General features: G+C 54.3%; 1 protein-coding gene across 1 annotated transcript in view; it reads right to left on the reverse strand.

The window, feature by feature from the left end:
- Positions 1 to 441: 441 nt before the first annotated feature.
- The window catches only part of AACS (acetoacetyl-CoA synthetase), a 50,696-nt gene continuing 38,047 nt past the window's right edge, over positions 442 to 13,090 (reverse strand). The window contains 8 exon segments of the mRNA XM_007448646.1: positions 442 to 579; positions 3,266 to 3,468; positions 4,279 to 4,337; positions 4,906 to 4,975; positions 9,496 to 9,621; positions 10,317 to 10,430; positions 12,288 to 12,410; positions 12,544 to 12,608. Of these exon segments, the coding sequence (XP_007448708.1) occupies positions 442 to 579; positions 3,266 to 3,468; positions 4,279 to 4,337; positions 4,906 to 4,975; positions 9,496 to 9,621; positions 10,317 to 10,430; positions 12,288 to 12,410; positions 12,544 to 12,608 (898 nt within the window).

Here is a 13,090-nt window from a genome sequence, read left to right on the forward strand (position 1 = left end):
CAGAGCAGAGAATCGTTCTTCCCCAGGCCTACGGACTTGGTGCAAACTCCTTTTCGAAGAGCCGTAGGTTTCTAAGTCATTTCTTTTTTTTTTTTTATTAATTTATTTATTTATTCATTTATTTATTTTTGGCTGCGTTGGGTCTTTGTTGCTGCACCGGGCTTTCTCTAGCTGCGGCGAGCGGGCTTCTCATTGCGGTGGCTTCTCCCGTCGCAGAGCACGGGCTCTAGAGCACAGGCTTCAGTAGTTGTGGCGCACGGGCTTCGTTGCTCCGCGGCACGTGGGATCCTCCCGGACCAGGGCTCGAACCCGTGTCCCGTGCATTGGCAGGCGGATTGCTAACCACTGCGCCACCAGGGAAGTCCCTCTAAGTAACTTCTTGAACACACAGAAGTGACAGTACAGACGTGTGTGGCTCAGGGATGTGCCAGCTGGCCTGGCTCAAAAGTCCTGCAGCTCGGGGACGTCCCGGTACAAATCCAGGGTCTCGGGGTTCGAGAAGGCTCTGCGGTGCTCCACGGTTTTCCCCGCGATGATCTGCTTCACGGCAATTTCCACTTTCTTGCCGTTGAGGGTGTACTGCCAGGGGACGGGAGGAAGCAGACAGAAAGAGCGTTTAGACGCGAAGGGGAAAGAAGTCCCTCAGCTCTGACATCTGGGCACGTCCAAGCCGAAACGACCATAGTGACCTGGGGCGACGAGAGCGAGCGATTCTCAGTGGGTGACTGTGAGCAAGTTCCTTAACCTGGGTTTGTCCCCTAGAACATCAACTGGGGAGCAGAGCACCACCCCGAGGCTGTGGGCAAGCTGATGAGTTAAGGCGCACACGGCGCTCAGACGTGCCTCGCTGTTACACCACCTCTTTCTTACTTACATTTACTTTCTTACACTGTTTATTATATTAGAAAGACTAGCTTATTTCAGGAGTGGGCCGGCTTCCTGTGACTGTCCCTGACCACCGGAAAGTGAGCTACGTCCAAGAGCCTCGCCAAGCTTCCGGCAAATCCTCCCCCAGAACCGTCATCTGGATGAGATGGGGCACTGCTCTGCCCATAGTTGGACTCTGTCCAAATGCTCAAAGGCCCCTCTGAAATTCGTAGCACGCGTTTCATCTTTAACCCCAATGGTCATCTGGCGGCTGTGCTGGCGTGTTTAGGGACCAGGAAAATTCTGGAACAAACAGAGAGCCCTTTAATAAAGCCGCCGGTGCCCTGATCTCTCCTCGCACTGGCACTTTTTTTTTTTATCCTGAGATGTAATTAAAATTCATTCATTGAAAACCTCGGTCTACGTGTGAACTAATTAAGGATCTGAGCACCGGCTTCTGAGGGAACCACCTGTCACTGGGGTGTCGTCAGCCCCTCTCGCCCTGAAATGCAAGCGTCTCGCGTGCTTTCTGTGTTTTAAAGCCCCAAGAACAGCCTTCGTCAGCTGACAAAACAAACAAGGCGTCGTTTTAGAAGAAATCCTTCTCCTGGGCTTCCCTGGTGGCGCAGTGGTTGAGAGTCCGCCTGCCGACGCGGGGGACACGGGTTTGTGCCCCGGTCCGGGAAGATCCCACGTGCCGCGGAGCGGCTGGGCCCGTGAGCCATGGCCGCTGAGCCTGCGCGTCCGGAGCCTGTGCTCCGCAACGGGAGAGGCCACAACAGTGAGAGGCCTGCGAGCCCAAAAAAAAAAGAAAAGAAAAGAAAAGAAATCCTTCTCCTGATTCTTGGTGAGAAGGGCTGGGGGTGGGGCAGAAGGTCCCTGGACTCCTGCTTGGCCCCCTCCCTACCCCCCTACCCAAGAGATAAGGCACAGCCTCCAGTCAGGATGGGCCAACACATCAGCTGTGACCAGTGACGAAGACCTGCTGAGATCAGGGCAGTCGTGGCCACCGGGCCCTCCAGCCTGGCAGGGCCTCAGATGCCCGTTCGTGTTCCCCTTGGTGTGACCAGACCCCCGGCCATGACCTTGGCCATGTCCAGCCCCGAGTCCCTGTGGCTGGGCCGGACCCCCCCTCCCCAGCCTGGTGGCACAGGGCGAATCCTCTCTGAAGTGCTCCATTAGTTCGGACCACAGGGATCTGAGAACACGAGGGCGCTTGAGAAAGCCCCGGGAACCCTCGAAACGACTTCACAGGCCAAGCGGACGGAGGAGGAGAGAGCTGAACTGAGTGCGCGGAAGTCAGGGGACGAGAGCCAGGCTGAGGACGGAAAAAAAGACAGGCTGGGGTGTTCCTCACCTTCCAGCAAGTCACTCCGCTCTTCTCGTGAGCAGATACAGTTTGGGAATCACCATTTCGGCAGCAAAAGGCACAGATTCATTCTCAACAAAATAAAGCCAAGGGGACTATATCACATTCTAGCTCCCCAAACTGTTCCAGATCCAGACAGAACTGATCCACTGGAGGGAAGCCTAAGACCCTCACCAGGGAAAAGACAGTGTCACTGACTCAAGAAGTCCCTTCTCTCCCTGAGAGCCACTGCCTGCACAGTGTCACCTGGAGTCACCCGCCGAGTGAGACAAGTGAACTCCCAGGCCGCGGGGGCCCTTCCTACGCATAACCAAAGTGGAAAGGAAATGTGTGGATGGTATGAAAAGCCCTGGTTCTAACTGCACCTCACATGCCCACCCCTGCTCGGGCAGCCACATCCAGACTCTCCATCCCCTGGTGGCCCGGTTAACCCGTTCCCGTCCCCACCCCTGTGAACAGCTACTCTGCGGGCTTGGCTCGGCTGTGCCCCTACGCTGCTGCGTGCGCACACACATGCATACACAGAGGCCTTCGCTTTGTAAGCGACCGCAAGCTAAAGCCGGGATCCAACCTGCGCGCACCTCCTCCCCCACTGAGAACCTAAACAAAGCATTGAGGCGGGGCAGCTTTCTGGAGCCGTGCCTCTAAATAGACTCAAATCTTCTTTCTGCAGGCAGAGCTTAAAATTGAAAGGCAAAAGCAACGGCACCCCAGCGACTCTTTAAAAAGTTAAACTTAATTTCTGCATTAATAATTTGAGCACACGCTAAAACCACACAGGGGAAAAGCCAGTTGGACGTGCCAGGCTGGGCCTGCTTACCCTCTGAAGACGGGTATTTAGCAGAAGTTGCTTCACATGCAATTTCGGAGGAGTTAAAAAAAAAAAAAAGAGAGAGAGAGAGAGAGAGGGAGATGGCCGAAAAGAAACCGGGGTGCGGTTGCCAGGCAACGGGGACCAACTATGTATAAAGCCCGAGCAAGCGTCTAGATGAGCGCTCCGGAGGCATGCGGGCTCGCGGGGGGCCGTACCGGGATGCCCTGGGTCTCCAGGATGAGGCTGGGCACGTGCCGGGCGGACAGGCCCAGGCGGATGGCGCTGCGGATCCTCTGCACCAGGTCGGGCCGGAAGGTGTGGCCGGAAGCCATCTTCAGGAAGAGGACCACCCTCTCCTACCCGTCCTTGTTGTACTGGGGGACACACAGGCTGTCCAGGACCTCCTTGAAGGCCTCCACTGCGGAGACAGGGCCAGGGCCTCGCTCTCACACCATCCCACCTTGATGGGGACTGCCGTGGCCCCCCCGGCAGGAGCCCCGGGGAACAGGCAGAAGGACACCTGTCACCAGCAGAGCCAGAGAGCTGTAGCTTGCGCTGATAGGGCTGACGTCTTACAAGGAGCCGAGCACCCGCCTTACGTACTCAATTACAAATTTAAAAATAAGAAAAGGAATCAAGTGCCACGGCAAGGGTACTCCACTGGTGGGAGGAAGAAAGGCTGGAATCACATGGATCGAGATTCCACCCTGATTACACAACCCTGACATGACTTTGGGACTCTGTCATCCACATGAGGCCGCCTCCCCGGGAGGCTGATTTCGTAGCCCTGGTGAGACATTTTGAAGGCTCACAGGTGACTCTACTGTGCATCCATAAGGCCCACTGCCTTTATTTGGCGTCCTGGATGGTGCTGCGTGACTGTCAGCAATCACACAACCTCTCTGTGTGTCTTTCTCCACCCATAAAGAGTAGACACAGTTGACCAACCTGATGGAGCTCACCGTGAGGATGAGAGATAACGGAATGGGGATGGGCCACAGGACCTTAAGAATCCTGTCCTGAGGTTTTTTGAGCTACAAGCAGTGCGGACGAGGCATGTTCTAGAAAGGAGGACACCCTCATACATGTCTATTCTCAAGCCCAGAGGCAAAGGGGCAAGAGTTATGCCAAAAGGTGGCATCTTTGGAAAGCAGGTCCCCGCTGAGACACTCCTTGTGTCGCTCCTGGATGACTTGAGAATAATGCTGGGACAGAGGAGAACGCTCACCGATGTTATAGATTTCCGAGCTGCCGAATCGCACTCCGTTGGGGTTGAGTGTGCTGTCGCTGGAGAGAGAGACGAGGTCGTGGACACGTGGCGGCTCCAGAGTGAGGCCCATCGCAGGGGCCCCAGGGACAGTCACCCCGTTTCCACGACCACGTGCCGTCAGTACCGGCGCCTCCCCAGCTCCTAATCCCAACCACCCCCTTTCTCCCTCTAAACTCAAAGCTAGCTATCAAGGGGGTCCCCTCTGAGTGGGGACATCGGCCACCTCCCTGCCCCTCCCCCCCCACAGGTGCCCCCTCCCGGGTGCGGGCACCCCTTCCCCCTTCACTCCGGGGCGGGCTGTAGCAACGGCAGACAAGACATCGGGGGCACGTAGGCCGCAGGCCTCCCACCCCAAAGCCCCCCGACCCACCACTGCAGGGCACAGAAATGTGGGTCAGGCCCAGACCCACCCCCGAGAAGCTGACACAGGAAGAACCCAGGAAAGGCCCGAAGTGGGGCAGCCAACCCACCCCGCAGGCCGAGCAGATGGAAGGGCCCAGGACACGGGAAGCGCCCCCCTCTCCCTGCCCAGATGCCTCAGGAAGCGGGGCCCCAGGGAAGAGAAGCCAAGTCCGCAGCCCTCACCTTCGGCCCAGCATGATGACGCCCCTGGTCTTGGGGTTGATTCTGCAGTAGTCGCCGTGCACCCAGACACCTGCCGGGGGGGGCAGAGGGACTCGGTCACCCCAAGGGGACAAGATCCTGACCGGCTGCCTGGACAGACGCCCTCGGAAGGCATGACACCAATGTAACTCTCGTCAACAGACACACCCGAGGCCCAGAAGCAGGTGTGATGTCGGGCTGGGGGCGGAAGTGAACCAGACAGCTCCCACCCCCAAGGGCACGCCTTTTAGTGGGGTCCGCCTTACACCCAGGTCTGAGATGTGGCAGCGTGCAAGAAACACCCCTCCCGCAGGGATCAACGAGGGCTGCGGGAATTCACAGGGCCTGAGAGCAACCCCAACAGTGAGGATGTGAAGGGGGGGACTGGGGAGATCAATGGAGCTTTGAGGGGGGCCTCTGAATGGAGGGTGGGAAAGTACAAGCCCCACCTTGGGAAGAGAGGGTGGTCTGAGGTGGCTGAGGGAGCAGGTCTGGAGGGGTTGGGGCCCACCTTGTAACAGAATAAACAGAAGGAGCATGACCAGGCGGGAGGCTACTGCAAAAGTCCCAGTAACCTAAGCCTGAACTAAGGTACCAGCCACGGGGACAGAGGCTGAATGAGCAGGTAAAACCCGGGTCACGTGGAGGGCGGAGAAAGAGGCGAGAATCAGGTGACACTGACACCGTGCGCCCTGAGCCACCCCGACGTGGCCCGCAGCGTGCAGCTGGGCCCTTGGGCTGGTGTCGTTCATGGGGAGGCCCCCGTCCTGGATGCAGCAAAGCAACAGATCCAAGGGATCAGGCCCCAGCTTTGGACACATCCTCCACCCTACACGGAGCAGCAGAGAGGAGCCACGCCTCACAGGGGAACTGCCTGGAGGCCTCCTCCCTTGGTGGATCCCACAAATAGAGGAGGCGCCGGAGGGGCCTCAAGAGCACAGCTCTGCCGGCTCTGCGCGACTCGGAACTCATTTGCCTGGCCTCCTGGAGTAAGCCCCAGAGCCCCTGCGATCCAGCCAGGGGAAAATGGCAGACCAAGCCAGCACAGGGTCCTCACGGACGCCACCTCTTCCTTCCGAGTTCTTGACACACGTCCCAACTGTGAGTGCTAATAACCCAGTCGGCCCGTGACTCTGAGCTGCTACCCCTCCAATGACAACATACTCCGTTGAGGCCCTCATCCCAACAAGTGGCTACAAGCCATGACCAAGGCTTCTCTGGAGATGAAGCCCAGGTCCCCCGCCTGCAGGGAGCATGCAGTGCTTGGGAGGCCATGGAAGAGAAGGAAAGGCCTCATGAGCTCATTTATTCTGAGCAAAGAGGACGGGGGGCCTCGAGGGCCTTCATCCCTCCTCCCCAAGCTAAGAAATAAAACCTCTTCTTTTTTTTCCCCACTAGGTATTTTATTCTTTTTGATGCAGCTTTAAAGGAATTGTTTTCTTGCTTTCTCTTTCCGATAGTTCATTATTAGTGTACAGGAAAACAACACATTTCTGTATCTTAATCTTGTGTCCTACAACTTTACTAAATTCATTTATCGGTTCTAATAGCTTTTTGGTGGAGACTTTAGGGTTTTCTATATATAGCATCACGTCGTCTGCAAACAGTGACAGTTTTACTTCCTCCCTTCCAATATGGACGCATTTTCTTTCTTTTTCTTGTCTGATTGCTGTGGCTAAAACCTCTCCTTTCTAATTGGATATTTAAAGGGTTCCCCTACACAAACGGGCTGAAAAGTCATTCCTAGGCTTGCAAATGACATGCCAAAGTTTTGCAGAAGCACATCTGTATGGCTACGCAGAAAACCAGGCTTATAAATGGTGGTCCAAGGAGACAGCAAGCTGCAGACAAAGCAGCAGGGCCTGTCCCACCCACCTCCTGGGAATCCATTTTCATTTTGGAACTTGGGTGCCAAGATCGACACACAGTCTGGCTTATATGGAGTCAGACCTCCCATGAGTCTGATCCTTACTGAAGCCCTGGAAATGCGAAGAAAAAGGAAGACGCAAATCTCCTGGAGGAAGTTTTCATTTGTAAAACTGAAATGACACACGCTTCAACCTCTTGCAAAACCAAAGCTGAGGGGATGAATCCACAAGTGGCTGGAGGCTCTGGTGCCCGGTTGCCACGTCAGAGAAATTAAGGGTTTCCTTCTAGGTTTCCATGCCCCTGAGCCTGCAGTTCAAACTCTCTTGTTTTCGTGGCAGGTGATTTTGCTTCACTCTGATTCTCCTGCTCTCCCGTTTCAGTGAGGGGACCCGCAAACAAATACACCAGGATGAATGGGCAAACCCAGCCTTTCTCCTGCTTTTAATTCCTGGAGGTCTACTGCCTGAAATCTTTTTAGAATGAGCATGTATACCTGTACATTAAAAAAAAAAAAAAAAAAAAATGGCCCACCTTTCCATGTACATAAATGTAAATATAAATAAACAACACATTGCACATACATGCTTCTCTTATTAAAGGACCTGTGACCACTGGACCTGTTCAGCTAACGACGGCCAATGGAAGCTTTGACTGCTCCATCTCATCAAGCTCAAAATCTTGATGGCTCATGGGCAGGCCTGGTCTCCTATTTGGAATTTATCATCTTCAGTCACCTGTACCCATCATACTTCCATTTTTGCCTTGGCTACCAGGAAACTCAGAGCTGAAATCATTGCTTTGAAGAATCAGAATGATCGAAATCTTTCTAAAGTCTGCTTTTAATTTCCTTATAAATCTTTATTAGGTTTTTAAAAATAATTAAAAGTCACAACGAAAATCAAAATGGCTCACATTATTCACACACATACATTTCCTTTTAAAAACTCACACAGAAGGCATACAATGCCCTCGCTTCTGAACTCCTATTTGTCACTTAATAAATTCTTGGATACTTTACCATATCGGCACCTCGTCAGTTTACATTTTCACCTGGCCTAATTTTTCAGGGTAGTGATGTCTGTATGTCGGCTGCCTGTTGCAGAAAGGAAGAACTTGCTTCTTTGTTGTTGTTTTCTTTTATCACCGAGCCATGTCCTATACAGTCCAAGAATCTCTCAGTGCTGGGCCTGGAGAAGTGGTCTAAGTTCAGCCTGTGTCCACCCTGACCATGACCAACAGCTTCAGATCCCATTATCTTACCTGCCCTTATTTCTCCGTATTTATTTGTATGTCACACCTACTTCCAGAAAGTATTTGAGGAAGCTACCTATAAAGCCAACTATATGATGGGATTATTAAAAGGATCAGAAACTCTGCACTGGGGTGAGAGGACTGCTACAACAAAGCGATGATGGCAGCTCTGAGTTTCCTGGCAGCCAAGGCAAAAATGGAAAATATAACAGGTCACCAAGTATTTGTTTCCTCCAAGAAGGAATATCAGAGCTTTGGAAATAAAGACTTTTTCTGAAATTAATCCTGAGAGACATTTATCATGCGAACCCTTGCGTACATAACAAAAAACGACAGAAAAGAGTTTTCAAAGAGCAGTGCTGCAGAAGATGAAGAGATGTCATTTCTTAGATGGATCTTCAAGCTGAGGTTCTAATCCCGTCCTAGGACAGGAGCCCCGACTCCTCTTCAAGGTCATTTGAGGAACCTCTCTCTCTCTCTAGTCTGCTTTAGTCTGTCTGAACAGCTACACACTGGCAGGACCCAAGGTGGGGCTTAAATGCAGCAGGCATCCAATGGAGGCCAGGCCACATGGCGGGGAGGGATGCTCCCGCTACCCTCATATGCGACGTGCTATGCCAGGTACGATGGCTTTTACGTGGGACGTTATTACAAGGGAACACGCAAGGCCGAGTAGGGAAATGGGACAGACCCGTGGTACCTTCTACCCCCAATGGTCATCTGCCACTTTCTGATTCACCACGTGTGGTTTATGCAAAATAGAATTACCTTTCTAGAGGTTGAAGAGAGCAAGTACTTAGGTGTAAATAACTCTGGAGCAGAAGGCTCGCTACATTATGAGTTACATAGCTGCAGTCACTCGAGGTTGCTTATGAAATAAGATAAAGAGGCAGGAATCAGAGCTTTAAATAAAGAGACTTTCCAGCTCTGGGGCAAGACACCACTCCGAAGATGAACGGAGGGTGGCAGCCTGAGTGAGTGACAGCCTGGAATTAATCATCCTGCTGCAAAAGCTCTCTTCTCCCATCACTTCCACGAGGACTGGTTGATGGGGTGTGAGACAGAGGAGACCCCAGCCAGACACCTCTCGCACACGCATCTCTCCCCGAACAGGCAGACGAGCCTGGGTAAGCGAGTGGGCCTCCCGCCCCTACGCAGGCAAACCAGCGGGTCGTGCCGGCGGCCAGGAGCAGGGCTCCGGGCCAAGGGGCTCCGAGCACAGAGGGTGGTTAAGAGTAATCTAAACCCAGATTAGGGTTTCGTAAGATGGCTTCAAGCTGACGGTGACAAGATACTGATCAAAAATTCATCATCGCCCCCCTGGCGGAATGAGCTGTGAGCAGCCTCACCGGGCTTTGGGGGGTCCGGCAGGGGGCAGGCGCATCCAGAATTAGACACCGAAGGCCCAGCCCGGGCGGGAATCTGGGCAGCTCCACCTGCATCCCGACCCACCTGGGAACTTGGAGAAATACGCCTTCCGGTACTTGCTGCCGTTCTCGTCGTTCCAAAAGTGCGTGGGCTGACAGGGGAGTGGCTTGGTACACACCAGTTCACCGCTCTCCCCAAAGACTGCCTTTCCTGGCCGGGGAGGAATGAGAGCTAAACTGAGCACACGCCACAGCCAAACGCCCCGGCTCTCTTTCTCTCCTTCTCTCCTTTTTTAAGCTATGAGCTATCACAGAGTATTTCAGACACATCCAAAGCCATGCAGCCGGCCCCGCCCACATGCCCATCAGCCCGGCGTCACCGAAAGCCACGCTAACACTCCCCACCAAGCTCCCCCCGCTCTCGCTCTTGACTTCAATCTTGTACTGTTCCCTTATGTGGATTAATAATTTTACCACATCTACATACACCCGAATAACATGTCATTTTGCATGTTTCTAAACGCTGCACAAACGGTATCGCGCTGCCCCTTGGGTCCTGCATCTCGCTCTGGGTCCTCGTCAGGGACGAGGCTGCTGAGGCAGTGGGGTGCCCTCAGCAGCGTCCCCAAAGTTTGCATGCCTGCCTGGCGTTCCAAGCACGTGGCCCTCCGTCTGTGCTGCAGGCCAGCACCTACTCCCCTCAGTCAGACGGGCTGCAGGAGGCAGGGGAGCCCGGCGGGTGTTCAGCCAGGCTCGGGGGCCGTCAGTCTGCGAGCTGTGGCAGGGGCTGGCCCCTCAGATGGGGCAGTGTTGGAGAACTGGCCCCAAGCAAAGTTACACATCCAAGCGTATCCAAGTTACCACTCACACCTCGTCACAGAGAGAGAAAGGGTTTGGAGCCATCACCTTCCTCGTTCCACACCTCCACGGCCATGCCCAGGTTCCGGGCCTGAATCTCCCCTTTGTACACAGGAATGGAAGGATTCTGGCCCACGAAGCAAGACATGATGTCGGTGCCACCTGCAAACAAAAGGAGATTCAAGATTCAGAAGACCGGGACTTCCCCGGAGGTCCAGTGGTTAGGGCTCTGGGCTTTCACTGCCGAGGGCCTGGGTTCGATCCCTGGTTGGGCAAGTAGGATCCCACAAGCCACACGGCACGGCCAAAAAAAAAAAAAAAATCTCAGAAGACTGAGACAAACTGTCCATGTTTTTTTATTAATGAACAATAAAGGAGAAAGACCCCGGAGGACAAATATATACTACTCTTTCTCCAGATAAATACTGAAAAATTCCCAGAGAGCTGAGCTTCTCTTCAGGGAGGGAGTGGGGAGGTGACTTAGAAACTGGACTGAGCCTCCCGTGTCCTGGTGATTTATCGTTCTGACCAGGGCTACGTGCTGAAGGAGAAACCAAATAAATGACCTCTTGTGGTCGCACAGAAATCCTAGACTCAGGTTCACGAAAGTGGAAGCTTCGCCCCACCAGACCTGTCTGCAGGAACTGCCGCGGCAGACGGGTCACGTGCAGAGTCTCTTTGCTGTGGTTTATGTTCACTTAATCATCGGAGAAGCAGAAACCCTGTGGTCCCTGGAGTGCGAGTCTCCCGCACGAGAGCACGTGCTGGATGCAAAACACTCCGTTTCAGGGAGGGGCTCGAAAGAGAATCGGACCCCGGGTGCCATCAAGAGGGAGTGGCATTAACGCCTGAACCTGGGCCCGGCCGGTGACAACTGCCCCCTCGCACGTGCCCGCGGTGCGGGATGCTCCGTGGGCACAGGGACATGCACGGAGCCCACCGGGGCACATAGGGGTTGGAGACTGCAGCCCAGGGAGGAAAGCGGGGGAGGCCGTGGGCGGAGGGCATACACGGAGCCCCGACTTGGTCCCTTCCTAGACTCGGCGATCCGGACACTGGTGTCCGTGCTCCCCTTTACACCTGTTTGTGCACCTAAAAAGACAGCCTTGTGATTTAAGAAGTGTCTTCTCCCTGGTTGCGCTCTGCGTATATGAACGGGGTGGGGCCGGGTGGTCGAAACCCACATGAAATGTTTCGGTGCTTCAACAACTGGCAGGATTAATTCCGGGCAGAATCGCAGCGTGTGCTGACCTGCCTCCCCCTCCAGACACCTCGAGGTACCGGCTGGCATGTCCCATGACGACGGAAGAATCGCGTTCACGGCCATGACCAGCAAGCTCGGGGCAGTCTCGCGCCCCAAGGAAGCACAGCGCTGGGAGCAGAAGTGCTGCTTCCGCTGCTTCCAGATTGGAGCTGGGGCGCTCGGGACAGCGGCAGGAGGGCAGGCCGAGAGCCTAACAGACATGGCTGCCCCGAGATGGGCTGCGCTGGCCCGGCAGGCAGCCCCACGCCCATCCGACCGCAGCACCCCTGCCCGCCAGGCAGGCTCTGGGGAGGACCAGGGGATGCACTGGGCAGGCGGGAAGCTCGGCTCTGAGGCGGCAGGACCGGGTTTGAATCCCACTCTGTACCCAGCTAGTGGGTGGCCTCAGGCCAGTCACTTGGCACGTACGAACCTTGTTTCCTCTTTGTAAAGAAAATAGAATCTACCAGGATGAGTTGTTTAGGATCTAAGGTTACGATCAGTGTGCAGTGTGTATGTATGTTCTCCACCCCCGGCAAAGGTTCAGGAATGGCTAACTCAGTGTCTGTAGCCTCTCCCTAGAACATAACTACCGAGAATAAGGAACATCGACCGTGCAAACATGCATGCCCTGCTGACTGTTCACGCAGATAAATTCAAGCCGGTGGACTTGCTGGGTCACAGGGGAAGCACGCTTAATGGCCAAGCCTGGTCCCCGACTCCTCTGGTTCTTCCAGAACCTTCTCCACGGCACAGGCACATGGCGGGGGCCGTACCTGAGATGGAGCCCAGGAGGACGCTGCTCTTGATGCACGTGTAGACATAGTCGTAGCTCTGGGCTTTCAGTGGGGAGCCAGTGGACAGGATAGTGTGCAGCGTCTGGAGACTGTGAGTTTCCACTAGAGCCAGAATCACTGAGAGATTAGAGCCGAACCCGACACCCTCTGCCTGGCTTGCAGGAACCAGGTAACAGAGTGGATCTGATTTCCGCGGCTGGCGAGACGGAACGGACACCCCGGGAGGCACGCTTACCTGGCTTCACATCTTTCTCTTCCAGCACTGACAGCCACTTTGCACCCGTTCCAAGGATGGTGATGCTGAAGTTAAGAAGACACCAGAAACTCATCAAGGCTCTCGCATATTCCAGGCACCAAAGCTTTCTCAAATTAGTGACCCATTTCGGACAAGGTTGCAAAATCCAAGACACGTCATTTTTCTGGGTTGAATTAATGCTTAATATGTAGTTGAAAGCCAGTTACAACACCTGCGTTACTCTGAGGCCAGCACTGACACGTCTGCAGAGCACCCGGGCTCCCTTTAACCTTTGGCTCTACTTAAAACAACTGTCTGCACATAAACCCACCATCTTTCCAGCCGCAGGATGTTTTCTCTCGGGGGGACCAAAGGAGGCCACAGAATCAAGACCCTTCAAATTCTGAGCGCTCGCGATAGTTTTCCAGGGAAGTGGAGAGGGCCGTGGGAGCTTTTGTTAGGACAGGTGCCACGCTCGGAATTCCTGACCCACCTCCCTTTCTTAAATAAGCTCATCACATTTTCATGAAACTTAGAAAACCGCTCT

The sequence above is a fragment of the Lipotes vexillifer genome, unplaced genomic scaffold, assembly GCF_000442215.2.
Source record: "Lipotes vexillifer unplaced genomic scaffold, Lipotes_vexillifer_v1.1 scaffold21, whole genome shotgun sequence".
Classification (NCBI taxonomy): domain Eukaryota; kingdom Metazoa; phylum Chordata; class Mammalia; order Artiodactyla; family Lipotidae; genus Lipotes; species Lipotes vexillifer.